This window comes from Aspergillus wentii (assembly GCF_001890725.1).
Source record: "Aspergillus wentii DTO 134E9 unplaced genomic scaffold ASPWEscaffold_8, whole genome shotgun sequence".
Classification (NCBI taxonomy): domain Eukaryota; kingdom Fungi; phylum Ascomycota; class Eurotiomycetes; order Eurotiales; family Aspergillaceae; genus Aspergillus; species Aspergillus wentii.
The window spans coordinates 1666196-1694025 of record NW_024467839.1 but is presented as its reverse complement, the minus strand read 5'-3'; the positions used below and the strand labels follow the sequence as shown (position 1 = coordinate 1694025).

At 49.2% G+C, this 27830-nt stretch overlaps 11 protein-coding genes across 11 annotated transcripts; 7 read left to right on the top strand and 4 right to left on the bottom strand.

Moving 5' to 3' along the window:
* Nucleotides 1-3: 3 nt before the first annotated feature.
* Nucleotides 4-1426, bottom strand: ASPWEDRAFT_45416 (alpha/beta fold hydrolase). The gene is made up of 3 exons (XM_040836535.1): nt 722-1426; nt 527-661; nt 4-474 (listed from the first exon to the last, which is right to left on the bottom strand). The coding sequence occupies exons 1-3, from the start codon at nt 1259-1261 to the stop codon at nt 160-162; spliced, it is 990 nt and encodes a 329-aa protein (XP_040685157.1). The 5' UTR covers nt 1262-1426; the 3' UTR covers nt 4-159.
* A 166-nt stretch (nt 1427-1592) lies between these two features.
* On the top strand, nt 1593-2921 carry ASPWEDRAFT_45415 (enoyl-CoA hydratase/isomerase family protein). The gene is made up of 2 exons (XM_040836534.1): nt 1593-2259; nt 2326-2921. Exons 1-2 carry the CDS (start codon nt 1943-1945, stop codon nt 2825-2827), a joined length of 819 nt encoding a protein of 272 aa, XP_040685156.1. The 5' UTR covers nt 1593-1942; the 3' UTR covers nt 2828-2921.
* A 352-nt stretch (nt 2922-3273) lies between these two features.
* On the top strand, nt 3274-4153 carry ASPWEDRAFT_176545 (uncharacterized protein; the record flags this gene model as incomplete). The annotated part of the gene is made up of 3 exons (XM_040831528.1): nt 3274-3287; nt 3462-3717; nt 3785-4153. 3 exons carry the CDS (start codon nt 3274-3276, stop codon nt 4151-4153), a joined length of 639 nt encoding a protein of 212 aa, XP_040685155.1.
* Nucleotides 4154-4345: 192 nt separating this feature from the next.
* Nucleotides 4346-5365, bottom strand: ASPWEDRAFT_693332 (uncharacterized protein). Its single transcript, XM_040839037.1, has one exon. It carries the CDS (start codon nt 5185-5187, stop codon nt 4390-4392), a length of 798 nt encoding a protein of 265 aa, XP_040685154.1. The 5' UTR covers nt 5188-5365; the 3' UTR covers nt 4346-4389.
* Nucleotides 5366-5435: 70 nt separating this feature from the next.
* On the bottom strand, nt 5436-5906 carry ASPWEDRAFT_45414 (DUF3237 domain-containing protein). The gene has a single exon (XM_040836533.1). The coding sequence runs from the start codon at nt 5778-5780 to the stop codon at nt 5466-5468; it is 315 nt and encodes a 104-aa protein (XP_040685153.1). The 5' UTR covers nt 5781-5906; the 3' UTR covers nt 5436-5465.
* Nucleotides 5907-6803: 897 nt separating this feature from the next.
* ASPWEDRAFT_163480 (oxidative DNA demethylase) lies at nt 6804-8993 on the top strand. Its single transcript, XM_040829848.1, has 2 exons — nt 6804-7017; nt 7078-8993. Exons 1-2 carry the CDS (start codon nt 6857-6859, stop codon nt 8825-8827), a joined length of 1911 nt encoding a protein of 636 aa, XP_040685152.1. The 5' UTR covers nt 6804-6856; the 3' UTR covers nt 8828-8993.
* Nucleotides 8994-12575: 3582 nt separating this feature from the next.
* ASPWEDRAFT_692791 (putative HLH transcription factor (Hpa3)) lies at nt 12576-14587 on the top strand. Its single transcript, XM_040839030.1, has 4 exons — nt 12576-12975; nt 13034-13777; nt 13827-14063; nt 14118-14587. The coding sequence occupies exons 1-4, from the start codon at nt 12756-12758 to the stop codon at nt 14432-14434; spliced, it is 1518 nt and encodes a 505-aa protein (XP_040685151.1). The 5' UTR covers nt 12576-12755; the 3' UTR covers nt 14435-14587.
* Nucleotides 14588-15796: 1209 nt separating this feature from the next.
* On the top strand, nt 15797-20287 carry ASPWEDRAFT_692743 (uncharacterized protein). The gene is made up of 2 exons (XM_040839029.1): nt 15797-16027; nt 16090-20287. Exon 2 carries the CDS (start codon nt 16121-16123, stop codon nt 20024-20026), a length of 3906 nt encoding a protein of 1301 aa, XP_040685150.1. The 5' UTR covers nt 15797-16027; nt 16090-16120; the 3' UTR covers nt 20027-20287.
* On the bottom strand, nt 20287-21368 carry ASPWEDRAFT_693082 (uncharacterized protein). Its single transcript, XM_040839035.1, has 2 exons — nt 21321-21368; nt 20287-21242 (listed from the first exon to the last, which is right to left on the bottom strand). Exon 2 carries the CDS (start codon nt 21118-21120, stop codon nt 20548-20550), a length of 573 nt encoding a protein of 190 aa, XP_040685149.1. The 5' UTR covers nt 21121-21242; nt 21321-21368; the 3' UTR covers nt 20287-20547.
* Nucleotides 21369-22531: 1163 nt separating this feature from the next.
* ASPWEDRAFT_45407 (alkaline phosphatase family protein) lies at nt 22532-25153 on the top strand. The gene is made up of 3 exons (XM_040836532.1): nt 22532-23149; nt 23216-24479; nt 24534-25153. The coding sequence occupies exons 1-3, from the start codon at nt 22688-22690 to the stop codon at nt 24929-24931; spliced, it is 2124 nt and encodes a 707-aa protein (XP_040685148.1). The 5' UTR covers nt 22532-22687; the 3' UTR covers nt 24932-25153.
* Nucleotides 25154-25515: 362 nt separating this feature from the next.
* ASPWEDRAFT_176537 (BCS1 and AAA domain-containing protein) lies at nt 25516-27216 on the top strand (the record flags this gene model as incomplete). The annotated part of the gene is made up of 1 exon (XM_040831527.1): nt 25516-27216. The coding sequence occupies one exon, from the start codon at nt 25516-25518 to the stop codon at nt 27214-27216; it is 1701 nt and encodes a 566-aa protein (XP_040685147.1).
* Nucleotides 27217-27830: the final 614 nt, after the last annotated feature.

Sequence of the window (27830 nt, the reverse complement as noted above, 5' to 3'; positions counted from 1 at the left end):
CCCATTCAACTCAAATAACAAACATGGTCATAGTTGGATATAGTGGGCTTGCGCATAAACAACGAGCAGTTAAGGGTTTCATTCATCCAAGATACTATAATCAAATGACCCAAGAAATTTCCGCGGATCTGATTTCTTTCAGATCTTATGCAAGGCTATTCATGGGGTACATTTGTCGAAAAATTCTGCGAGAATTTCATTGACCTCCTCCCGTGCCTCCAGTTGCATCCAATGTCCAGTCGTGCTGACCTCTTTGACGACAACCTTGTCAGCAATGCACCTCATTTGCTCCCCTATACCCGGAAGCTCGACTGGACTGGGTTGTGGGCTGATCATCAAGACCGGCACTGTTAGATTTGGATTCAGATCTGCTTGAAGCTCTTCCTCTTCATTGAGGTTCCAGACCAGTGCACGATACCAGTTTAGTGCTGAGGAGTACTGGCCTTGCATGATCTCCCGGTGGATAATTCTCTCCTGGTAAAAGTTCATACGGTTTCTGGTATAAGAAGGTGGATATACTTCATACCTCTTCATTTATATAAGGAGCCAATGGTCCTTGCGTGTCATTTTGGAGCCATGCTTCCATGGCGCCTGATGGACCAACATGTTTAATCGATAATTCCGGATTTGCCGGATAGAACAGCGTGAAGAACGAGTCAATCTGAAGATAGAAATCAGTTTCTCTGCCAATTCTTTTAGATATAAATGCGACGGGATTCACATGGTTATCCAGAAGAATCCCTGCTCGGTCGCTAACAAAAAAGCTCAAATATCCAAATTTTTCGAACCCCAGAAGCTGCTTTGTCAATTTATTGACCTCATCCAAGTCGAAGTGTCCTCCGGGTTTCGAATAGGGAACCGCCAGAAAGGCACATGTCAAGAGACGATTAGGAAAGTAATTCCCGAGCCGAGAGAGAAGCATACATCCTATATCGTGGGCTACGGCATGGACCTGGGTCAGTCTCTCATGGTCTAAAAGCTCAACGATTTCTGCTGCCATATTTTTGCAGGTGTATTCTCTCGTAGCTGAGGGTTTGGAAGTATCGCCGTATCCCAGCAGGTCTGGCGCAAGGACGCCATATCCATGGCGGGCAAAATATGCAATCTGATGCCTCCAGTCGTAGCAGGAGGATGGAAAGCCATGGAGGAACAGGATTGTGGGACAGGATGGTTTGGATGCCGGGAAGAAGACGTAGGTATACGAATGTGAGGTTGAAAGGGTGAGGGATTTGGAATTATGAGGAAATGCGATGGACGCCATTTTGTCTACCCGAGTTGAAAAGAATCCAGAAACTTATACAGAAATCAAGACGGACAACAAACAGATTAAATGCTCTGCTCATCACCAGTGAGATATCGGCGACATTCGGAGACTTTATGTAGTGTTGGTTCTTGGTAGTGATGCTATTGGCTATCTTAAATTGCCATGTAAGTGGATATAGAAACAATAAATATTTGAAATATCAGTCTTGATGAAGATATTGTGTAACCATTTATTTCCATTCTTATCCAGATGCTGATGACGCTCGCTGCCAGGCTGACTGATGATAGGATGCATCATGAAAACTGTCATTATTATGTCCATTCAAGTCAGCAGACCTACTTCCAAAGGACTCAGCACGTGCTATGTGCCCCTTCCGAATCTAGTTGAAATGAAGATATAAATGTGGTCCATCGACGCTCAATAAACTCATCTTCATTTTCACATGTGATGCCGCGGAACCAGACGCGATTACAATCTCCATCATTCCAAGCCGACGGCCGATCGGGATTCTCATCCACTGCAATCTATTAATTCGGAGGACACGGATTAACATATATATATTAAGATCCCCAAATCTCCATCTCCATAGTCGGCTTTAAAAAAAGACGGTAGTTCCTGACACCTCTCTCACAACCCGAGCATCGCGCCCAACTGTGTAACAGCACTACGTCATCCATCATGACCTCGTTATTCACCATCCCCATTGCCTCGACAGGCGGAAGCATCGTCTGCACGAATCCGTCTCCAGCTGAAAATGACAAGAATATCTACCTGCTCACATTTACCTCGCCCAAGGACAACCGACTCACTCCGACCTTTATCGAGGCGTTGTTGCTCGCGTTGGACGTGATCGAGCATCGCTTCCCCAAGGGCGTCGTGGTGACCACCAGCGGCATTGCCAAATTCTACAGTAACGGATTGGATCTGGAGCTGGCGACGAGCACAGAGGGATTCCTGGAGAAATGGCTGTGGAAATTATTCCGCCGATTTTTGACGTATGTTTTACCTTTCCCCTTTCCCTTAAAATGAACGAGCTATATAAAATTAACACCCCGATTCAGATATCCCATGCCAACTGTCGCTCTTCTCAACGGACACGCCTTCGCCGGTGGCTTCATGGTAGCAATGTACCACGACTACCGTATCCAAAACCCCAGCAAAGGCTTCCTGTGCATCAACGAACTCGAATTCGGCGTCCCGCTCCAAACCCCCATGATGAACATCTTCCGGGAAAAGCTCACCCCAGCCAATTTCCGGAACGTAGTGCTGGGGGCTAAGCGGTTCCCTGGTCCCGAGTCTTTGAGTGCGGGCATTGTCGATGGTCTGGGTGGACTGGACGAGACGTTGGCGTTTATTCGCGAGCGTGGGCTGCAGACTAAAGCGGCTACGGGGATTTATGGGACGATGAAGGAGGAAATGTATCATCATACGCTTGGGGTTTTGGATAACCATGCGGGGAATCTGGAGTGGAGGGATCGAGTAGAGGATAAGAAGGAGAAGGAGCAAGAAGCGACGTTGAAGGCTGTCGAGGCGTGGGAGAAGCAAAGAGGCTCGAAGCTTTAGATTTTTGTTCATATATTCCCTTAGACGTGCATTCATATATACAGGATAAATGCAGACCAGTACTGATCAATAGAATCATAACTTTCTCGTCCGTAGGGACTTTCTTTAACAGTGCGAGAAATTTGATAGACGTAGTGTGGAGAGATGTCAGCCAGTGTCTGAAACAGGGCTAACAGGCTACGGAATATCAACGTATAATTTGAATAGGAAGGTCAATATGAAAGGCATCAAATACAAAAGGATATTTCTAATATAACACTGATGACTTTGGTCTGTCTGACTAGCGGCAGAGCCATGTTCATTCACTGCTGGCTGCCCAGTGTTGTGTTTTCTCTCCTCCAGCTTCACATCTCAATCTCTCCAACATGAATCCGGGCTCTTCTATCTCAACCACCACTCAGTCACGGAAAGCGCCGAGAAAAATTTCTCCTAATTCACACAAAAAAATGGCCAAGCGTAGGTATGTTGAGAGGAATACAAATATTTCCTCCCAAACCCCCCCCCCCCCAGCAACACCTTTCTTTCCTCCAGACTCGACCTCCCCCTCCTCTTCTCGTCTCTCTTGTCACTTCTTCAGTCACACACTACCGTTCAGACCTTACTCTTTTATTCTTTCTCATCTGACACTTCTCAGTCTCCTCCCTTCAACTATCGAAGACAAAGCAAGCCTCGATTCCGAAATGAAGCGTGGAGCTTACCTCGTCGAGCTTGCCTCTCTCCAGGTCAACAACCGCGAGAATCAGCCCAAGCGCCAGGACAACACCAGTCGTGTGGAAGACAGCTTGTACCTGGCCGGCTACCGCTCTGAGAAAGCTTCGGCGCTTGATATGCCTTTTGTCGGTGCCAGTGAACCAAGAATGTCACTCCCCTTTTCCTCCGTTATGGACCAGGTAAGATAGCCTCATGAGAGTTCTTTGACAGATTCTTGAACTGGCTTGCTAACTCAAAACCACCCAGATCATTGCTACCCAGGAGCCTCGCTATGAAGGCAGCGTCCGGGGCCCAGCTCTCAGCAGAGACGCCATCGCCAACCTCCTTCGTCAGGCTAACCCGAACTGCCCCAGGGCTCACGGCTGGCTCAAAGCTCATGAGTGGAGCAAGGCCGAGCAGGAGAAAATCAAAAAGAGGGTGGAGGACAGAAACGCCCTGAGGAAGAAGATCAACCAGAACCTGCGGGCCAAGGCTCGCGAGGCCCTGGGTGATCTGGACATCCCGTCCGATCACCTGGGGCCCGAGGTGGGCGAGGACGAAGAGGAGAGCAAGGAGACGCCGGAGGAGAGGGTCAAGAAGGCCCATGACCGACTCCAGGAGGCGTTGTTTGGCTAAATCCAGCCAGACGGTCATGGCGCTGGTTCTGTTTTTCTTTTCTTTCTTTCTCTTTTCTTTTCTTTTCTTTTCTTTCTTCCTCTTTTCTTTTCTTTTCTTTTCTTTGCTTGTTTTTTCTTCCATGGACTCATGTAACATAACGAGATGACGAGATGACGAGATGACATGTTAACGCTCTATGACCGAATGGAAGACGAATGCTCGTCGCATATTCCAAATGTCTGTCCAAAATCCTTCTAGCCTTCTCTGCTCTTGTTCGTTGTCCCCTTTCCATCCGCCGGATTTTCCAATCTATCTACCAAAGGACGATACGGCGATGCCAATACATGCTCCGGGGCTCTCTGGGTGCTTTCATCTCGTCTCGGTTCCCCAGGAGATGGACGCCGCCGCTGGTCCTCATGGATCTTATCCAACGAATCCCCCACGACCTGATACTTGGCCCAATTAACTGGAGGCATTCGGACGACATTTTGCGGTGTCGGGATCTTGCCCAAATTAGAAACATCTATATCCCCCTCATCACCTTGCTCATTATCCGTCGAGGTATCCTGGTCGTCGTCTTGGAAGTTGATAAACCCGCCCTTATCTTGCGCGGTGAGATTCCCCGCCGCCAGTTCTCTCGCAAACCCTTCCGGATCCGCGGCAGCCGCCCTCTTCATCCGATCCAAAGTCTGAATATCCCTAAGACTCTGCTGCTTCTGTAACTGTAGGATAGAAAGGGCCGAGCGCAACGCGATCGCATCAGGGTTGTCGCTCTCGGAGATTGGCACCGGGACGGGTTCGGGCGCAAAGACAGGCCTCGGTGTAGCCGGGGCGTCAAAGGGAGGAGGAGGCGGGATATTTGTCGTAGGTGAAGGCGACGAGACCGCGGGCGGGACTATGGGGTTTCGTCCATTGGAATTGGAGTTGTGGACGGGGGCGAGATGGGCGAAGACTGGAGTCACTGGGGAATAAGGCGGGCGGGGTGGAGTGCCTGGTCGATCATTGTGGTCGCTGGCGGGGGTGTCCTGATTCTCTTGCGATGATGGCTGCATCGTTTGTCCCTGGGTGTGAGGGATGGCTGGGTTTGAGGAGCCAGCGAGGATGTTTGGAAGGCTTTTATCGCTGGTTGGGGAGAAGGAGAGGAGAAGGAATGATGGATCAACGACAGGCACAGGAACAAAGAGGCGGCAATGACGACAGCGGTTGGTTTCCGCCGCCAGCCAGACCGGTGGAGTAGTGATTTAATCTATCCAAATGGTGTTTCAAAATAAATAATACTATTTTATTCAATATTGAAGATATCCAAATTAGTCTATGAGACTGATAATATCTAAATGACAACCCTACAAATCCGATACTCCATCGCATTCGGCATTTCCTGCTCAACAACAAAACGACCCTGAGCAACAAACACCGACTCCTCAACCCACTTCAGATCAGGATGACTTGTTTCAAGAATAGGAGTAGTAAACCATTCGTGATCTCCAAACTGAGTTGATCCGACATTGGGCCCTCCTCCAATGACACTTTTGGCCTTTTCGTCTAGCTTTATGATGCCCTTGTAGCGGATATAAAAGCCGTGTCCGTCGGGTGTTCGAGCTTGCGTGCGAACGTCAATGTGCATTGCATTTGTTGTTGGGTCCATCTTCTCTTGGGATTAGTAGGTGGTTTAGATATTCCAGATGAAGGATAATACCAAAACCCAGTCAGCGCCTCCAGGGAGGATATCAGCTTTGATCCCACATCCCTCAAAGTAACCGTGCGTAATGGCAGTGATCATCCGCAAAGGACCAGATTTGATCGCATTGAGATTGAGGGTGTCTTCTTTGGCTATATAGCCCCTTAAGGTGAAGCATGGCTCTAGTTTGGGGACGGCCATTTTGGCTGAAGATCAGAGGATGCAGAGGGGCATATCGCCCCTATTTATGCCGATAATGTGGTATTGTAGGTTGATCCTTGTTAGTATTCTTGATGAATGTGCAGAGATGGCGTAGAAAATGGATACTGGTGATGATCCATTGCGGCAGCAACATTCCTCAGACGAAACCGTCAATTCAACTGCTTTTGCGGCGACGGAAAAGTCACGTCATCCTAAAGTTGGAGATTTGACAGTGAAAAAGTAGCTGGATATTCCAAGCAACAACAATATGAGAGAAATTGGAGCTCGGTGTTGACATTGATTGATGCTTGACGATACTCTGCTCAGATGCTCAGATGAGGGGAATTTGAAGCCATGGCCATGTAGAAGCTTCACAGTACCCCTCAGTCTCGCCGGAGAGAGCTGGGTTCTCAAGTGCATCCCAGAGACCATGCAATAGAAAATATGGATATCAGCAACTGATTAGGTTCCTACCACATTGCTCTTATCTGATTCTGAGCAGTCAGCAAAGATGCCGTTTTCTGTGTTTTAGATTGTTGGATTATGCTTGAGCGCAATGTCAGTGATTTGATAACAGCAATTGTAGGAGGAAGCTCAGTATACCATGAGCAACCCCTCATCAACACATATTGCTTCTGAAGATCAATAATACCTTCATCACATGGAGATAATCAGGCCATAGTCGGAATCAACTCCGCCCGATCGATCGTCTGATCCCCGCAGAATTTCTCACCGCCCAAAAAAGAAAAGAAAAATGGGGGGAAAGAAAAAGATTTCATCCAGTCCATCGTTGCGATTTCATCACTCTTCAATCCTCCCATTTTTATCATCACACACACAACATGAAGCGCAAGACAGGAAGAGAATCAACCGGCGCCAATGGGCAGCCCGAATCGAAAAAACGGGCGTTGTCGAATGAAGAGGTTGCGGCGCGCTTCCGTGACGGCTTGTTCGAGCCTTCGGAGCAGCAGAAATATACCGAGGAATATGCCCAGTCTGCGCCGTATGTCTTGCATCTATCTTGATGGAAGATGGAAAATTTGCTAATTATTTTCTATTATAGATACAAGCATGGAGTGATCCACTCTCTGTTCGAGAACTCTCTTTTACGCTCGGTCCGCGACGAAATCCAGGAACATCTCCACTTTACTGAGAAGGAGACGGATATTTACAAGATCTTCCAGTCCGGCGATTTGGCCAACCTGGATGGACTCGATGATGCATCTCTGTCACGATTGCCGGCAATTCTGAGACTCCGCGATGCCCTTTACTCTGCCCGCTTCCGCGAGTACCTCTCGGGAGTGACTGGCTCGGGGAAGCTGAGCGGTCGCAAGACTGACATGGCCATCAACGTCTACAATGAAGGTTGCCATCTTCTGTGCCATGACGATGTTATTGGCAGCCGTCGCCTTAGTTACATTCTGTACCTTACCGACCCCGACACCCCATGGCAGGCCGAATGGGGTGGTGCTTTGCGTTTGTACCCGACTACTACGGAGAAGGATGTGAATGGTGAGGATGTCAAGGTTCCCAGCCCAGACTACAGTCTCGTTATCCCGCCCGCATTCAACCAACTCAGCTTCTTCACCGTCCAGCCCGGAGAGAGTTTCCACGACGTCGAGGAGGTGTACTACCCCAAGGAAGGAGAAGACAAGAAGAAACGTGTGCGCATGGCGATTAGCGGATGGTTCCATATCCCGCAAAAGGGCGAGGATGGATACGAAGAGGGTTTGGAGGAGAAGCTGGCGGAGCGCAGTAGTTTGGCGCAGCTCCAGGGCCGCGGCGACATCTATGACCTACCGCAGCCCAAGGCGATCCCGTACGTCGATGAGACCGAAGTCGAGGGCAAGGGCAAAGGAAAGATGGAAGAGCAGCCCGATACCAGTGGCGAATTCACCGAAGCCGACCTGGGCTTCCTGGTCCAGTACATCGCCCCGTCATACTTGACGCCTGATATCGCCGAGGAAATGTCCGAGACATTCTCCAACGAGTCCTCGTTGAGCCTCGAGAAGTTCCTGTCTGAGAAATTCCAAGCACGCGTGCGCACATACATCGAGGAGCAGGAGAAGAAGAAACTGCCCCAATCTTCGGCCGAGATCCTATCTGAAACCGGATGGACCGTGGCCCGACCTCCTCACAAGCACCGCTACTTGTACCAGCAGTGCCCGACACCCGCTGAAGACCAGAAGACGCCCATTCAAGAACTACTGAACGATCTGTTCCCCTCGCCAGCTTTCCGCAAATGGCTGGCACACATTACCGGCTCGGACCGTCTGACAAGCTATAACTTCCTGGCCCGTCGTTTCCGTCGCGGCGAGGACTACACACTGGCGAATGAGTACACTGGCGAGGAGCCCCGATTGGAGTTTACACTTGGTCTGACGCCCACTCCCGGATGGGAAAAGGAAGAAGACGAGGAAGAGGAGGGCGAGAACGGAGAATCAGCCGAGAAGCCCAAGCCCAAGCCCAAGAAGGACAACAAGGACGCGGAGGAGGAACCCGCCGTGGGCGGCTACGAAATCTACATGGCCGGCGACGACGAAGATGATGCCGACGCAGCAATCTACCGATCTGCCGGGGCAGACGAAGACGACGGAATCCTCCTCACCACGGCAGCGGGATGGAACCGACTGAACATTGTCTTGCGGGACAGCGGGACGCTCAAGTTCGTCAAGTACGTGAGCGAAGCCGCCAAGGGAGACCGATGGGACATTACGGGCGAGATGGGCGTTGAATTTGACGACGACGACGACGAAGATGACGAGGAGGGTGGAGATGAAGAAGACGGAGAAGAGGATGAAGACGAGGAATAAAAATAGTTTCCCTGTACATACAAACTATAGTAGATACGACGATCTGGTTAGGCGTTGGGTATTTTCAAAAACAAAATCCCATTTATTTCCTACTAGTTATCCAGAGCAACGGCCCAAAATAGTAAGGTAGCCCACTCACTCACAATAGCATGGATGGAAATAGTATGTCGCTGCCTAAAACCCTTTAGACAAGACACAAAGTAGGCAAGTAAACGAAATGCCATGTGGCTTAGACCAGAGCAATTGATCCTTGCAGACTCAACACGGACAAAATAAAAAATAAAACCGAAAAGAAAAGAAAAGAGTTATTCAAGACATGGCTTACGATTCCAAAGTGAGTGGATTAAGTCGCACACGTACAAGGCCCAAGATAACCCCAGAACCGACCACATCTCGGCCAATTTTACACTACGGACGACGTGTGTGGTTCACCAAATGCAAGGATCGACGAAAATGAAAGCAGTTAGTTATCTAGCAGAGTTGAGCGACAAAAAAAAAAAAAAGTGTCTCATGTCTCATGTCTCATGTGCTTGTTATCTTTTTTTTTTCCATGATGCAATGCAATCTAACCCTTGATTTGAGAATCCAGTGACCATATGGTGTACATATGGTTCCATGATTCATCCCTTGATCGAAAAAAATAAAAAACCACATGATGGGCAATCGAGTGTGGGAATGCCATGTGGCCGGTGGGATCAACATTGGGGGGGGGGGGAAAGAAAGGATGACGACATTGACCAGTGATGGTATCATTGGGAATGTAAGACTCAAAAAGAAAGATGATCGACACGCGATGAAAAATAAGCGATGAGAATCCAATTAAAAAGAAATCAAACATGTGGTCCAAGACAGTTAGATATTACTGCTAGTCTGATTAGGTACATATTAAAGTAATGGATCTATACCAACCCAGGTAGGTCGATAAGTGTCAAATTAAATACACGTTCAGAAGGGCATCACCTCGACTAAGAAGTAAGAACTAGAAGCAAGACTAACCTGCATATCCCTGTTCCATCACACCCGAAGACAAATCAAACATCCTGGGGTTTGCCTCGTTGCCACCAGAGTCGTTGAGTGTTGAGGAAGTGTGTACAGGTCAACTTGAGGAACAAAGAAAAAAAAAATTCAACAGCAAAAAAAAAACTCGGGTTATTGCATTATTGACAATCTGACGGACAGGCCAGGGGATTTCGGGACGGTTTTTCTTTGTGACACCCTGGCTGGAACTCGGTTACACTCGATGCAGACTGTACTCTACTACACGCACATACAGTTTACTCAATCTACATAATACATCATACAGATACATCATACTCTACAGAATACTCACTCACATTCCAACATTCAGCATCAAATATTCAAATATAAAGATAAACAACGCAAGGTCTGACTCCAAAACATCCCTGGACTCGGCCACATTGTGACTTCTTGGCGCTGTAACACAAGCGGCCAAACTAGGGGCGATCCTCGGGGGGACCATGGGAGCCATGTGTTGTTGCTGTGTGTATACAAGACAGACACACACACACACACACACACACACACACACACGTCTGACGGCTCAAAAATGGGCCGCAACCGGCGGTATTTGGCAGACGCCCCCGGTCGCTAGTGCGGGTTACTTTGGACTGGCTGTCTAGTTCTTACAGCATGCAAGTACATGTTACTGGGTACATATGTACACACTACTGATGGTGATACTCTGAGCAAGGCCTATCTCCTTACGTTGTGGAACAGTGGAACCTTGAGCTGATCATCCACGTGAAGAGTCAGTTGTACTTTACTTTTCGTGATCTGTTAGGGTTATTTAGTGCTCAGTAGTTTAGCGACATAGATAAAGTAGGTATCTATCATAATCATATTTCATTATCTATCTAGAATAGATATGTACTTTTATTGTGGGAATACTGGATTCTTCAGGCCACGGGACTTTTTATTTCAACGGAGAGCTGCACTGGGGGGTGTTTGCATGTCCTGATTGGTCTGTTCGCCCTGGATCGACTCGGACCCACTTCCCGCTGGGATCCAGACCACGCTAGTCCCCTCCCAGCCAGTCGCCGGGCCGGATCTGCCCCTCCCCCGTCTCGATCAGAGAATGAGTACTTGAGTATGAAGATGATAATGATAATAAGAAGAGGATTTTTGAAGATATTAACATAAAGATTGGAATATAGTAGGTGTAGTTATTCTGTTATCAAGTATAGTATAGTCGCAAGATGGATATAGTAGATCTGCGATCAAGTGGACCGTACCTGGCATGTCCTCCACCTAGTGGAAAAGCACTCTGGACTTGCTGTCTTGCGCCGGAAAGGGGATCGCCTCGTGGGAGTCGTGGCGGTAGACTTTGTCGCCCTCTAGTGCACATCTCCAATGCTTGGCGGGCAGAACTGTTGCTTCAACTTCTTCCGAGTCTGACAGTAATCGCTGCTTTCTGGCTCAGAGTGGTTCTTCAGCTTAGTCGATCATCTGCCTGTTCTTCCCCAGGCACTTTAATATCAACAGCCAAAGAGGGGTGTTGCAGCACAACATATTCTACCTTTTTCTTTCTTCCTCCTTCTTTCTTTTTGTATTTCTTGTTTCTTCTTTCTTTATTGCTTGTCCTGTCATCTACTACATCTTTATCGATCCCCCACTATCTGGCCCGTTCTTCTTCCGTCTCTCTCCAACTCTCCTACTATCGATAGCTTCCGCTACTAACCCATCGACTAGCTCTGCGATTTTCCCACCTGATCGTGTCGTTCCATCTGTTCCTCAGATCCGTCGTTTCTTTCTTTCTTTTCTTTTTCTTTTTTTCAACCCTTTAATTTCTCTCAATTGCTCTTTATCTCTCTCCTCCCACTGTCTCTCTGACTCGTTTCCCTTCTCCCTCTACTTTAACTTCCCTCCTCAACCTCAACATCTCCACCTCGTACTCGGACATCTTTCCCAATCAGTCTCTCCAATTGTTCTCCCACTTTTCGTGCCACGTTTTGTCTCCACGACGTGCACGACGGCTGGCGAAAAAAATCCCAGGTAAGCTCCTGTGCGCTTGGCTGGGAACCATGTTGCTGCGCCCCGGACAAAACTCCCTGAAACCCTACGTTGGTTTTTAATTTATTTTAATTTCTTCAGAGCTGACGCATATTCCACGTTTTTTCCCCTTGACTAACAGACTTAAACAACCATCTATACTATAATTTCTCTCTCTCTCTCTCCCTCTCTTTTTCTCATTTCTATTAACTAAAATTTTTTATCCCCCTCTCTTCCCCTCTCGGTTCGTGTCTCTTTTTTGGGTCTTTTTCTGCTCTCTCCCAAATAAAAGCGGTCTTGGCTCCGACCATTCCTGCCACCGTCCCGTCCTCCGCCCTCCACCTCGACTGCTACGACCACGAACCGTCGGTCTCCCGCCTTCCTCCACCCCTCCTCCTCCTCTTCTTTCTGTCTGCTCCCCTGCCTAGTCTCCCGTGTATATTGGAGACTTTTTGGTATATATTTCAAGCCGGTGTTCGCCAGTTGCCTTGCTCCTGTTTGCGCGGCTTTTCTCCGTTTGCGCCATCGAGGACTACCTATCCATTCTACGAGTCGCATCGCTCGAGTCGCTCATTGACCCTGGAGGAAAGCTGTTCGGACGACTTGTTGGTGACTTGCATTGATCTACCAGGGGCCGGTTTAAAATTTCACCAATTTACATATCGCGAGCGTTTTACGAATACCCTTTTCCTCCCTCCGGACTATTTCCCATCAGTACGTCCGTCACGACGAAAATCCTGACCCGGGTCTTGTTACCAACAATCGACTGCACGATTCCACGAACCGATCCTATCTTCCTTCGCTCTTGTCCATCGTCCCAGATAATGAACTAGTGCGAACGTGGCGTACCAAGGATTCTTTTGCATTTAGTTTGAAACATTCGTGCGATCTTCACCTACTACAACGTCCGCTCTCCGCTATGGAGACCACTGTCACTCATCGGCCATGGGAGCCTGCCACCACAGGGCAACAAAGCCCTCCAATCCCATCGTCGAGCCAAACTCTCCCTTCGATATCAACTCTCACCGCAAGCATGACCACCACCGCCGCCATGCACACGGCTGAAAAGTCGCCCGGGAACGCCTCGTTAAATACGATCGAGCGAGACTCGGGAAATTGGTCAATGCCTCAAAGTACAAGTGACTCTCCCTCTTCATGTATGCATTCGCTGACTGGACGCTGACCTCGGTGCTGTAGGGTCCTCCACCTACTCGACCGCCACAAATGGAACCAATAACTACCCCTCCCTCTCCTTCCTTACCACCACCGCTCAACCCTCTCCGAATCGTGTCTCTGGCATCTCCGACCGCTCACCCTACCCCAATGACCACTCTAATACCAATACCCCACCCTCCGCTGGAGCTCAACCCTCCCCCAACTTTGGCTCCTCGCAGCAGCCTTCAGCACTTCCGTCAATCAATCAGAACTATGAAGGTCCATCTCAACGGGGCAGCGTGGCTGATCCTCCCGAGTCGCGTCGCAGCAGCGTGGATAGTCGGGTGAACCAGGCAATCAGCTCCTTGGTCATCAACCCAGCTTCTCCCTACCACAGCACCAATGCGTCCCAGTCATCCATCGTCTCCGGTCTCCAAAGAGAGCGGGGAATCCCGACAGATGTCAACATGGCCAATGTTTACCGCGGTCCCCGATACTCGGGGGGTCAACCTCTCTCCCCGTTGGGCCCGCGGGGCGAGCATCGTAGCTTTGCGGCTGGCCGCACAGCACCTGCGATTTCGTCCAACCCTCGTTCCGAGATTTACAATGCGGAGGCACCCACGGCTGGTTTGGCCTATGCCTTCCCAGACCCGGATGTGGCACGATCCAATTCGGTCTCTTCTACCACTGAAAAGTCGAGCCATCAATTATTTCGGAAGGGCAGCGCTGCCGAGTCCGTCACAAGTAGCATATACTCCGATTCACGCTTACCTCGTGGCCAGCATGGTATGTGACATTCTTTCCCCTAAACCCGACACAAAGCTGACTCACATAGAACTTCCTCAAAATGTACACCATCATTCAATGCAACATAAACAAGTCCGTGATTTGATTGGAGACCCCGATCAACACGGCGGCACCCCATACAGCCGAACACCGGAGCTGAGGGTGACACATAAATTGGCGGAGCGAAAGCGTCGGAGCGAGATGAAAGATTGCTTTGAGTCTTTGCGAGTGCGTCTTCCGCAGAGCCAGAACAACAAATCCAGCAAATGGGAGACGCTCACAAGAGGTACGTGGCTAAAGGACTTACATTATTAACTGCTTCTTTACTGACTTTTCATAGCAATTGAATACATCTCACAACTGGAAAAAACGGTTAATAGTGTACGCCGGGAGAACTCGGTTTTGAGGACCGAGATGGAAGAGATGCGGGCTCAGCTCGGCCAGCAACAGGCCAACGGACATTCTCGACCCGCATCTATCTTTGAACATCATCCAATGGCAGGACCGCAGGCGAATGGACAGCCTCAGGGCCCGATATTCTCCAACTACGGTCCCGGGCCTGGCATGGTCCAGGAACAGCCCCGTACTTTACCGCCTCTGATGAACGGTTCTGTCGCCCCCATGCAGGGTGTGCAATATACCGATGAACGGCGGTAATGTTGATGCGGATGAATTGTTATGTATATGGATTGCAGCGACAAGTTTGATGATGATGTCGGCTCAGTTGACCGTTATTTGTCCTTTGTTTTAGACGCGAAACGGCTTTGTATTAAACTCATGATCCTAGATCTGATTCGGGTGGCTTATCTCCCTTTAAGCGAGATACTTGGTTTCTTTTTCTTTTGGTTTTATTTTCATACCCGTGGGATGTGTTTATTATTTTTCTGTTATGATATCAGGCTCTGTTGGATTTCGACTGCTGTGCCGAGTGTTGTCTGCTCTACGACGGGAAGAACGTTGTGCTCATTTATTCGTTTTTCGCGCATAGCTCTGCATTCTGGGCATCTTTTTTACTTCTTCTGCATTGGAATGGAATGCAAGGAATTTGGATATAGATATGGGATGTGTTTGGTTACTCCATCTGTGTTGGGCTTGGAGGTTTTGCGATTTTAACGTGTACCAAAAGAAAACATCAAAACTTGGCATGGAAGTGTTCTGGTGTGGAATGCAATATCATGGTCTTTTTTATCTTCATGCAGCATCTTGATACCTCAGTACCTACTATGGTATACAAATGAATGGGATTGATTTATGAAGTCGCCAGCCAGCCATGTGCATAGTGAGTCGAGATCGCCGTGTACAAATAAATAGCTGAAACACTTGAACTGTCAAGCACCTCGATGACAGTCCTTCTTAATTTAACTATCGCAATCTCAAAATCCCATCTATAATTGAATCTATGATCTATTTTTGTTGCGGGCCATCCTGATTGGCTGTCTGTGTGTGCTCTTCACGTTTGGCGCCATCCTGCGACTCCTCCATCGTCATCCCCAAGCGCTGCCAACATCTCGGCGGCTACAGAGCTGCAACCTCTTCCCCTCCAGCCAATGCGATCGAGGAACCTGAATTTCACACTTCATTCTGCAGAGTCGATCCCGAGCTTCTATCCAATCAAGAAGAATGACGGAGCTCTCGCTGCAACAGCACCCCTGGAGGGCTGGCGGGCCTCATGGCCATACCCGCTCGATTGGGTTTCTGCAGAGGGCGAGAGAAGAATCAAAACAATGCTGGACCTGCGCATGAGCTCTCTGGACTAATAATAATCGCTGTCTGGTGGATGGTAGTTTCTGCAGCGCATGTTCCTTCTCTCTCTCTTCTTTTTCTTCTTTCTTTCATCTCTTTCTCTTCCACCCTCACTCGAGTATTTTTCTTGTGACTGGCTTTTGATTTGATGACTCTCTTTTTTCTTGGAAACGAGGGTGTCTGGCCGGAATTTTCCTTTCACTCTTTCTTCTTCCTTCTGGTTCTCTTCGACTGGATGGTTTTGTGTTCACAGTGAATGACAACAGCTGGTGCTATTGTTTCGCCTTTGAGACCCTTTGTCTGTCCCGCCTATTATTCACGGTCGTTTCCATTCTCAATGCTTTGTTCTCAATAATAGAAGCCGGGTCTTTTTTTTCTCTTCTTCTTCCTTCTTTGTTTTTCGTTTCAAAACGCACTGGTTGCTTCATATGACCTTCTCGCTGCTTTGTCTGCAGGTTATTCTCGACGTCTAACCACCCTGGCAGTCATATCTGTCTATCACTTTTGGTATGTCTCGGTCGAGTTAAAAATATCTTCATGGTGAGGCTGACTTACATCTCGCGAAGTAGATAAAGAAAATCCAAGACATTGCATAATAAAATGGCTCCTGCTTTGCAGAAACCGCAACCCGGGTTGCTTCGTATACCTACAGTGCCAAATTTCCCTTTGTCCTCTCCGATCACAGAAGAGGTTGACAGCCCAACATCGTCACCTGAGGACAGAGAGATGGCGAGAGAACGACCCTACGAGTACCTCGCTGCTAAGTCGTCGAGTCAGAATCCGTTCATCCACGAAGCAGATTATAACACAAATCGAAGTCAACACGGGTCGTGGATTGATATAGATTCCTCGCATACTGCACACCAAGCAGAGTTTATCGGGGATGGATCGAGTTTCAATAATAATGGGATCATGAAGCAGAACCCTGACAAGCCAGTAGGGTTGAATCTCGTCACGGATTTTACTCTTGCGAGTCCCCCGAAACGTAACGATACTCCTGCCGGTCCGTTTGTCGATTTGGATGATTTGAAACAGCTTTCTAGGGCACGGGAGCAGGAAAGGTCTGCGCAGAAGCTCAAGGGAATCTTGAAAAAGGGAACAGCTCAGGGATTTCATCGGTTACCGGAAGAAGCTGCTGAGCAGGAGAAGGGGGGTTCTTCGTATCTTGATCTTGGGAAGAAAGGCTCTTCAAGCAAGAAGGGTAAAGATGAACTCTCACCGTCTGACAGGCCGATTATGATCGGTTACTCAGGCCCGTTTGATGAAACTGATCCTCGGAAAGACAAGCCAAGAGAGCTTGACAGTGCATGCAGTCAACTCACGCCGCTTACTCCATCTATTGTCGTCACCCCCGCCAAGGGAGATAGCTTTTGGGGTGGTCGTCTTAGCCCAGAGCAGCATCGTCCACGAGTGGCATCCAGCGTGTATTCCCAACCCACGCCGTGTCTGATGAACGGTGAGGTTCCTCCTGTTCCTGCTATACCAGCCTTTCACTCGACAGTGAAAAATGGAGAAGGGGACTTGGACCTACTTCAGAGACAATCCGTTGTATCGAGGAAACAACGGCCCTTCTCGACGGGTACGCTTTTCGAGGATGACAGCCCACCGGGTGCACCAGGCTCGCGTTTCCGGTCTTATTCGAACGAAAATCTCAAAAGGTCTCTCGACCGTTTGAGCATCAACACGGATACGAATAGACATCAATCGCAGGGATGGTGGAACTATCTTCTGACTCCTATGATGAACCGTTCTAGCACCTGGAGCCGAAAAACAACACCAACCAGTCCAGAAATACCCCCGCTGCCCACTCTCATCACTACTTCCCCAGAGTCAAGCGTTAACTGGTGGGATACGGATAAGGAAGTATCCTGCTTTTCTCCGGATACCCCTGAAACGTCGGTAGCTGGTCGAGGCGAGGTACCGAGCTGGAACGGCGCTGGAACGAATCCTTTCGCCGGTCTCAAACGGGGCAACAATGAGGAAGAAAACAGCACAAGAACAGGTGAAGGTCAACGCGGCATGGAATCTTCTCTGTTCTCCTCGGGAAGTCCGATTCAGGGCCACGCCGCTGAGTACTATCAAGCTTGCGCGCATGAACTGTTTAGTGGCACGCCCTACTTCGAATGTTGCAACCATGTATGCTCAATAACGCCCAAGGGCCAGGCAGCTGCTCCCATCCCCCAGGAAAGTGCCCAACCGACCCAAGGCGACAGAGGTCTAGCTATATTCGCAGCATCGCCCCACCTCGAAGAGAAACCCGCAAGCTCACCAGCCGACAAGGGAATCTCTTCTCCCACTCCTACTTCCCCTAATACACAATCAGTCGCAATCAAAAAAGCAGCCGATGCCATCTTCAACGCAGTCAGGGAAATGAACGCCCCGAAAGAGAAAGAGGGCTCCGGAACCTTGCCCAAAGGTGGCCCGCCTACTCCAATCGCCAAAGACAGCCCTAAGCCACCGCAGCCCGTTCCTGAAATTTACTCGGAGAAGCAAGCGCCGGAAAGCTATAACCAACCGGGTCTTACTATCCCGCCCCCTGTTACTCATATTTACTATCCAGCTGCTGCGAATACAGCGCCTGTTCAAATGCCAGTCCCGATGCCAGCACCGATGCAAATGCCACCACCAGCACCAGAATCGGCGCCAGCGCAAGCTCCAGCTCAAATGCCAGCACCGGTATCAATGCCAGAGCCAGAGCCAGCACGAACGCAAACGCCAGTGCCAGTGTCAATGCCAATGCCAATGTCAGAGCTAAAGCCAACCCCAATGCCAGAACCAGAACCCGCCCCAGCACCAGCAGTCCCAGCGGAAATGGCGGTTCCTCATCATTTAGTTGTGCCCTCGCCGAACCCAGATGCACAGAAGCAGCCTCCTGCTCCGGCTTCTCCTGGCCCAATATCCCCCGCTTATCAGCAAGCGACGGAGAGAAGTGGCCCTGGTTTCATTCCACTGGCTCCGATGCCGATGGCCCCTCCAGTACCGGCGTTTGTTGCGAGAGACAACAATCATCATAGTATGGCATCGTCGCGTATGGACCTTCTCCCAATGACGAGAGTGGATATGTCACACCCCGTCACGGAAAGAGATAGGATTGAGTCTCGACGACGCAGGCTTGAGAAGGAGGACAAGGCTTTCAAAAAGTCAGAAAACATGTGGCGGGGCCGATGTCTATTTAGCAACAAAAAGGGGTGTTTTGGAAAGTCAACTAGAGAAGGCAAAGAAGGACGCACGAAACGACGCTGGTACTGTGTCATCGCCACGTTCTTCCTCATCATTATAATAATCGCCATTATCCTCGCAATCAAGCTGACCAGGAATGGCGATGACACACCAGGACAGTCGCGATGGCTGAACCTGACTGGCTATCCACCAATGCCCACGGGTGTTGCAACAGTTGCTGGGCCCGAGGCCCAGGTGCAGAACTCTGGATGTATCAAACCGTCTACTTTATGGAGCTGCGCCTTACCAAAGGAGGACCAATCTGCCAACAAGCCCTACAATGCCAACAACCCCAATTTCCGAGTGAATATTCAATTTCAAAACGGAACTTACGATCATAGTACCACAATTGCGTCAAGATCAAATTATCTGCTAGGGTCTAGGGCTGGTGGATTCGAACCATCCCCATCGGCGCCTTCTATCAAAGACCAGACCTTTCTGGGCAATACGACTGACAAGAACTCTGTCCCCTTTGCTGGGGAAGAGACCCCATTTTTCATCTCAATGCTATCAACCGTCTCTTCATCAGCATCCCGACTGGCTCGGAGATCTGATGATCTGTTTCCTAACCTCAGATCTCTCATCCCCGATCCTGATCTCGCCTCCGATGGGACTGCGGCGGCTGCAACCCTTTATCCTCTCCCCTCTTACCAGCCTATACGACTCTATAACCGCGGAAAGGATGACGAGCACTACGGCTTCTACACGTATTTCGACAGATCCATCTTTCTGGAGACCAACGGTCCCCTCAACGGCAATGGAACGGACACCTTTCCCAACGATGCAAATGGCGGATCAACCAAAGAGGATGCCAAAGTACGATGCACATGGGCACAGACCCGATTCTTAGTCCAGATCTGGACCCGCTCTACAAAAACACTCCTCACGCCATCCTCCAGTCCAACGCCCACCGCCACCACCATCGCAACCCAAGCAACACAGACAAGCAAATCGACCACCTCATCCTATGCAAACGATTTCACGCGCCCAGGCTCCTTCCCATACCCGGTTACAATTACACTAGACCGACACGGAGGAACCGCCAGAAAGAAAATGGTCTACTGCTACGGCATGGAAGAAAATCAGCACGTCAATTCCACCGCAGTCAAGTTGCAGGTCGAACAGCGCGGGTTCGACGGTACATATATTGACCCAGCACCGGGTATCTTCAGTGGTTCTGACTCGTCGTCTTCGTCTTCGAATAGCACGGATTCTACCTCGGATGGTATCGATGGCGGTACGGGAGGATGTTCTTGTCAATGGACGAATTGGATATCTACATCATAGTTGGGGGATTACATTGATGATGACTTGACGGCATTGATATTGGGTTTGTAATTTGTTTGGAAATAATAGCCTGTTATATTAATTATGTTTTCGTGACTTGGCTTGATGAATAGAAAGCAAAAAAAGGAAAACAAAAAAACCTTCGTTGGTGTTTCTAGATAGTTGATAGAAATAGACCATTGGAATAACGAATTAATTCATGATACATGTATCTCAATATTAGCATTAATCTAGAAGTCTAGCAGCCTAACAATCTAGTTGATAAACCCCGTGTGATAGTAAAATCAGCATAGCCAAAGGAAGGGGGGGACGTAAATGAAACGCCAGATTTCTCCAATAAAATAATGACCAAAGACATTCTAACACCATAACAACGAAACCAGTGGTAGAATAGCCAACCAAGGGAGTTGGGTTAGGTAAGGTAAAACAGAACAAATCCAACACCGAAAGGCAAAATAAACTAGGCAATAGACTCCTCTTCAAGCTAGTCGTAAAGCAAGAAAAGGGAAAGAGTTCATCATCTATGCCATGAGCATCACACCCCAGGCGAGACTGCCCGCAACGGCAGAGATGTACCCGAACTCAGGCGAGATCTTAGCGCCCGGGTTCGAAGGGACGAAACCAGTGGAGGTAGGAGACTCGGGCTGAGCGCCGTTGACAATGTTTCCGCCTCCATTGGGTCCTGAGCCGGCGCTGGTGCCGGAGGGAGCGGCGGAGCCGGAGCTAGTCTTGGTCTTGCTCTGGGAGGCGATGCCGCTGGAGCTAGCGTGGCCGCTGGCGTGGGCGCTACTCGTGGGAATAACGGGGTGGGAAGAGGTGACGACAGCAGCGCTGGTTGGGTTGGTGTGTTTGGCACTTGTGGTGTGGGTGAGGTGACTGGTCTTGGAGGAAATGGTCACGCTGGGGAAGGTCTGGTGTTGGCTGTGGGTCTTGACGGGTTCGACAGTGGTATGAGGGACCTTCTCGGTGGTATGAGAGACCTTCTCAGTAGTGTGAGGGACAGCCGTAGTCTTAATTGTGGTCTCCTCCTTGATCTGGCCGGCGTGGGCGGAGCCAGCGGCGAGGGCCAGGAGAGCGACAGCGGAGACGTGCATTTTGATGTGTTGATTTGGTTATTTGTTGATGTGAGTAGACTGTTTTGTGTCAAGAGTCAAAGTCTTAGGACTTAGATAACGAGAAGAGCAGTAAAGATTTCACGGACGGAATGAAGATATCACTAATGGAATGAGAATGGAGAAGAATGAAGCTGGGGATAGACGGATTTCCAGGGATTCTTATAGATTTCTGGACTCACGCAAATCTCGACTTTGGAATTCATCAAAGACACGCATTTCCCTCTTTGCTTCTGCTTTCCCTCTGCTGATCGTCTTGTATTTCTCTGGATTCGGAATAAAGAATATAAAAGTTTGAATAAGGTGTTCCTCCGGCATTCCAGCAGCGCTGTTCAGAATGCACTTTGTATCTCCGCGAAGGGCATTCCATGTCACGTGACATGGCGGGTTCGGCCATGCCTCAGCCCTGTCGCTCCCAAAGAGGAATAGCGCCGCTCTGCATTTCCGTTTCCGGAAGTCCCCTGGCTGTTGCCGGACAAACGATAGCGGAAAAGAAATGGAAGAAGAAAAAGACGACGACGACGAAGACGAAGACATTGTTTTGGAGAGACACAGCTGGGGTGTGGATGGGGTTGCCATATGGCATGCCAGGATCAACACGATGCGCTTGCGGGATAAAGGACATGACATCTGAATGCATTATCCAAGTCGGGTACAATCCTTTTGTCTTCAAAACATTCTTCAAACTGCACGTTACATCCTTATATTGAGAGTAGATGAAGGGTGCAGGAGCGGCAACTGATCATATGGCACAATGCATTGTCGCATCGCGTGGCAGAGGTACAGAAGGCTGATGGTACACGTCCTTCCTTTCCTCAGGAGATCAATAAGGCAATAAGACTCAATTCGAATTGTACCGTGTTGAAGCTATGCATATCTGCTTGTGATTTCGATGTTAGCTCAGCTATCTGGCTTCGTATTGTCGCATCTGTAGCATCTTTCAGTCACTGGTGCAAGCTCTAGCCTGCCTCTATGATCAAGGCAAACAATCAGAATTTTCAATCAAGTTGCTAGGCTGGTTATCTCCTTTTGATGCCCCAGGCATGTAATGTGATTATTGGCACGAGGCCGGGGAATGGCCCTTATGGTTCGAAAATAGAACTGCTAGCTGCTGGCACTATTAGTGGCCCAAGCTCATTTCTTCTTCTCCTCAACATGTCATTCAAACGGTCCATGGTTTATTTTGGATATGAATTGAAGATGGTGGTTGATAGGGATGGTGCCTTGAGTATTATGGCTTCATCAATTGAGAAAGCCTAGAAAACCATCCACCAGAAACGCCTAGATGGTAAATGTCTTTATTTCGTGATGATCTAAAGATAATTCGATGATTATCCTTGAGGATCAAAAGGAGAAGGAGAAGAAAGAGAAGGTGAGACCGAAGATGAGGTCCGTTTAATCAGGCGGGTCTCAACTCCGGTCCGTCGATCCCTCCGACTCCTTTGCTTGGTTATCGCCAACACCCCCCTCTTTTCTCCTCCTTTCTCATTACCATCACCTTTGTGGTTCATGTCTTCCTGCAAGGGCTTGATGCCATCAATAATCGTCCATGCCTCCGAGACCCGATATCCACAGCCCGTCACTCCTCTCCCCCGCCGGCTACGATGACGATGCCTCGTTGCGATCGCCGTCGGAACAGGACTCGGACTCCGAGGACGACGAGTTCCTGCGCAACTCTCGCACCACATTGGAACTAGCAGAATATGACAGAAGTGTCCTGCAGGAAGAGGATGAGATGGAGAAGCTTTTGACGCGCAGTGGTCCCACCCATGGACTGCGCAGGATCTTCAGCCCCAACGGCAGCAGTGTCAAGATCGGCAAACGAGAACGGCGGCGACAGCGGAAGAAAGCGCGGCATGATGAACGACGCGGGCGCCGTGAACAAGTGAGCGAAGATGGAGAACTGATGTATGAGATGGAAGAAGGTCATGGGGATGATGAGGCCTCCCTCCTTAGCTCTCAATCGTCGGAATTCGATCGTCCGGAGAAGGGGGAATTTACTTATGTTCAGGTGAGAATACAGTTCCCTTTGAATGCGCATTCATAGATTATGGCCAATTGACATTCTCTTTACCAGCCTCGACGACTTCCATGGTGGAGGCTTCTCATAATATCCGCTGCAATCCTCGTTCTCTTCCTCATCTTCCTTCTGGGTGCTTACAAGGCCTCGAGTGAATTCCGAGCCTCCCATTCTCATCAGCCTTTGTTATCGAACGGATCTGCCCTATTTGCGCCCACAACCATCTTTATCTCTCTTGATGGGTTTCGAGCCGACTTTCTCGATCGCGGATTAACCCCTAGCCTCAGTTCATTCATCGCGGCCGGCGTTTCCCCACAGTATATGCTTCCAAGCTTTCCCAGTGTCACATTCCCGAACCACTTCACTCTGATGACTGGACTATATCCGGAAAGCCATGGTATTGTAGGTAACACCTTCTGGGACCCAGACCTACAGGAGGAGTTCTACTATACGCACCCATCGGTCAGCATGCAAGCCAAATGGTGGAATGCAGAACCCCTTTGGGTGTCAGCGGAGAAAAGAGGCTTGAAAACCGCCGTCCACATGTGGCCTGGCTCCGAGGCGCATATTGCGGACATGGATCCCTCGTTATTGGATCAATACAATGGATCGGAAGCCCTTTCCCGGAAAGTCGATCGCATTCTGGAATTTCTCGACCTGCCCGGTAAGGAAGGGGAATCGACAGTTGTATCCGAGAGACCTCAACTCATCGCTGCTTATGTTCCTAACATTGATGCGAATGGGCACAATTACGGCCCCAACAGCACCGAGACTCGAAGCACCATCGCGCGGGTAGACGAGATGCTTGGTGATTTGTTCTCGGGTATCCAGGATCGCAATCTGACCGACATTGTCAATATTGTAATTGTTTCCGATCACGGTATGGCTACAACAGCCAATGAGCGGCTGGTGCAGCTTGACGATCTGATCGATCTCAACCTTGTCGATCACATTGATGGATGGCCGTCTCGCGGACTGCGCCCTAAGAAGCCGGAAGATTTAGAGACCCTGAAAGCGCAGCTGGCAAACGTCGCGGAGAACTATTCCCATGCTGTCGAGATTTACACGCTTGATACTATGCCTGAACGCTATCACTTTAAAAATAACGATCGCATTGCTCCGCTCTGGGTAATCCCCAAGACTGGTTGGGCCATTGTCGAAAGGCCCGATTTTGATGTCGAGGAAGCCATTCGCACAGGAAAGACCTACCACCCTAAGGGTATTCACGGATACGATCACGAACATCCTCTAATGCGGGCTATTTTCATGGCTAGAGGCCCTTCATTTCCCCATCAGCCCAACAGCCGGCTGGAACCTTTCCGTAAGTTCACACCCGTTCCCTCGAGCTTAACTTAAAAAGCTGACAACCATCTAGAAAACGTAAATGTCTACAACATCATTTGCGATTCCCTAGGAATCGAGCCGCTTCCAAACAACGGAACGCTGCGTCTTCCTTTGCAACCAGTTGGCCTCCATTCCGACGAAGACGCTCCTGTTCGTGTTAATGTCGATGATCCCCCGGTCAGCAGTACTACTCCCGGCATTATCCCAACAACAACGACAACAACTCCAGCTGTAACCGTTCCAGAGCCTACGTCTCCAGCATCTGAAACGACGCCAGAGGACCCCGAAACGGACGATGAAAGCGAAGATGAGGAAAGCTCTACCTGGTGGGGGTCTATTTGGGACAAGGTTGAAGACTTGAAGGACTGGGCGGGCGAGTTGATCGACTCCGTGAAAGATAAAATTCATCACGGTAAATCTAGTCAATAAAAATTGGCTGTAAATTATTTGGTGTGGTGATGTTTTCCGGTGGGCGATGGTGGTGCTGCGTTTCTAGCGTTGATATACTGAGACAGTGAGGTCATTGTGGCTTATGATACCCTTTTTTTTCAGCTTGTACACAATATCGATATATTTTTATCAGAATAATTACTATGAGTTTCATTGCTTGCGGGCCTAATGGCTTGTTTAAACGAGGAATAATGAGTCAAGTGGCGATTCTATACAACGATGACCCACTGAGCATCAACAGCCCAAACTTGTTTAGGAGCCCGAAATGATCTGCAGACCTGGATCGACATGGCAGGATTTACAATTCCCCCAATGAATAGATGCCATCTAGCCGAGCGGCCTTGTAAGGTAAGGTTCATGCGTCATCCTGCAGCCAATGAGGCTAGATGGAACAAAATGGGCGACTGATGCCTACGAATGATTAAGAGCCGCATGATGATGCCTGGGCCTCTTGAGACGGTGAGAAAGGGTATAAATAGGTTTTGATTTCTTCTTCTGTTGTTTCTTCTTCAGTGTGTTTCTTCATTTATTTTCTTGACCTTTGATAAGTTGCCTCGTGCACAATGGCAACTACACCCTTCCCGAGCATCAACAGTACGTACCCTCGGCCGTCATCCGAGACGGAGGTCCTCGAGGCTTTTATCCCCGGATATTCATTCGTCTCTCGATTTGCCGCTTCATACCTGCACATTGACATATCGTATTACGTTCCTTTTCTCGTCGCGACGGGTATCCTCATTGCATCCATCAAATTCAGCTCCGGGAGGATCTGGGAGCTGTGTCGGACGTATTTTGTGTCGACGGCGGAGATCCGACTCGACGATGAGATCTACAATTATCTCATGTTTTGGATGGCAAAGCAGCCGTTTGCCAATCGGACGATTCATTTCGTCGCGGGGACCAAGACGAAAAGTTCGATGAGGTATTGGGAGGATGAATCCGATCGCGGGTCTGATGATGAAGATGAAGAGGGCATCGAAGGCGAAGTAGGTGTTGGAAGCAAGAACGAGAAAGGGCAGACCAGCTTCGACGACTACTGGGCCCGGACGGTCAGTCGAGACAAGTACAAGAAGCTCCGGTTCACGCCATCGATAGGAACCCACTACTTCTGGTATAGAGGGCGCTTGCTAGCATTCATTCGCGAGCAGGATGAGAACACCAGCAAACTGACCTGGCTGCTCAACAACGAGAAACTATATATCAGCTGTCTGGGCCGGGATCCGACCATCCTCAAGGAGTTGCTCGCTGAGGCGCAACAGACATACGTGGAACGCGATGGGAATCGCACCGTCATCTATCGCGCACAGAAGAACGGCTCGTATTTCGACTGGGTGCGGTGTATGGCGAGGGCACCACGGCCTCTGTCCACCGTCGTGCTTGATCACGAGCAGAAGCAAGCGTTTATCGAAGATATCAAGGAATATCTTCACCCACGAACACGCCGATGGTATTTTATCCGAGGTATCCCATACCGACGCGGTTACCTCCTGCATGGACCTCCGGGTACAGGAAAGACGAGTCTGTGTTTTGCGGCATCTGGATTGCTGGGTCTCAAGCTATATCTTCTTAGCTTGAACTCGAAGACTCTTGATGAGGATGGCTTGATGTCGTTATTTCAAGAGCTTCCTCGAAGATGCATCGTCCTACTGGAGGACGTCGACAGTGCTGGTATCACAAACAAGCGAAGCAATGAAGAGGAAACGGAGCCGTCACCTGAGCAGGGCTCAAAGGGGGCAGAACTTGAAAAGGGAAAGCCCAAGGAGGAGAAAGAGGAAAAGGGGGGTGTTACCCTCTCTGCTCTACTCAACGTCATCGACGGCGTGGCCGCCAGTGAAGGCCGTATCCTCGTCATGACGACCAACCACGCTGAGAACCTGGATCCTGCCCTGCTTCGTCCTGGACGTGTCGATATGAGCATTCATTTTGGATATGCCGATCGCAATGCGATGCAGGAACTCTTCTCTTCCATTTACGCCACACTCGAAGGTGACTTGCAGCCATCGTACGTGAAGCGCGCGGTGGAGAAAACCAATGTGGATGAAATAAAACGACCATCACGAGGTCAGATCGCTGCATTGGCTGCCGAATTTGCCTCGCGTGTCCCAGAAGGAGAATTCACTGCAGCTGAAATCCAAGGCTATCTTCTCAAGCACAAGGACCTGCCAGAAGCTGCGATCGAAGGGGCAGAGGAGTGGGTGGAAACCACCCAAAAGCAGCGGGAGGAGAAGGTAAGCAGTTCTGCGAGGCCATCAGCTGGAAAATAAAGAATATGAGAAAGGCCATGATATGATGATGATGAAGTACATAGCACCACTCAGGACGTCGATCTTGTGTATATAGACACTCATCTTAATGACTCGTGAATAATTGAAACCAATTACCAAAGATCTTGACGGTCTCTCCTTTGTTCATTTTGATGGTTTAACAGTTACAGCTTGTAGATAGAGACTTGAAAATATGTCAGGGAAGCTTCAAGTAGCTTTTTGTTTATGTCACTGCTCTCGACCGAAGAATTGTGGCCGATTCCCCAGATGAAGAGAGCCACAGCATATAGAATCTGGATTCTATTGGGTTACTGTTTTTAAAAAGCATGGATGAGTGTATACAGCCAGGTCATTCGAGGGACAATTGTCTATATGATACACATATTTCAAATGCTGCCATCTAACAGCGTGTGATACACCTGGTACATTTAGCTGAATATATCCCATTACGCTATGTTAGTTCGTAGTACCAGACAATGTTTTATAGTCTGGAACCTTTGAGCTTGAAAATAGCACATTTTCACTTTCAACTGGCAACAATTAGGGCAACAAATCGAAAGTGACAAGTCCAGGTATCCGAAAGCGGCCATCTGTCGTCGTCCAGTTTCAGATGC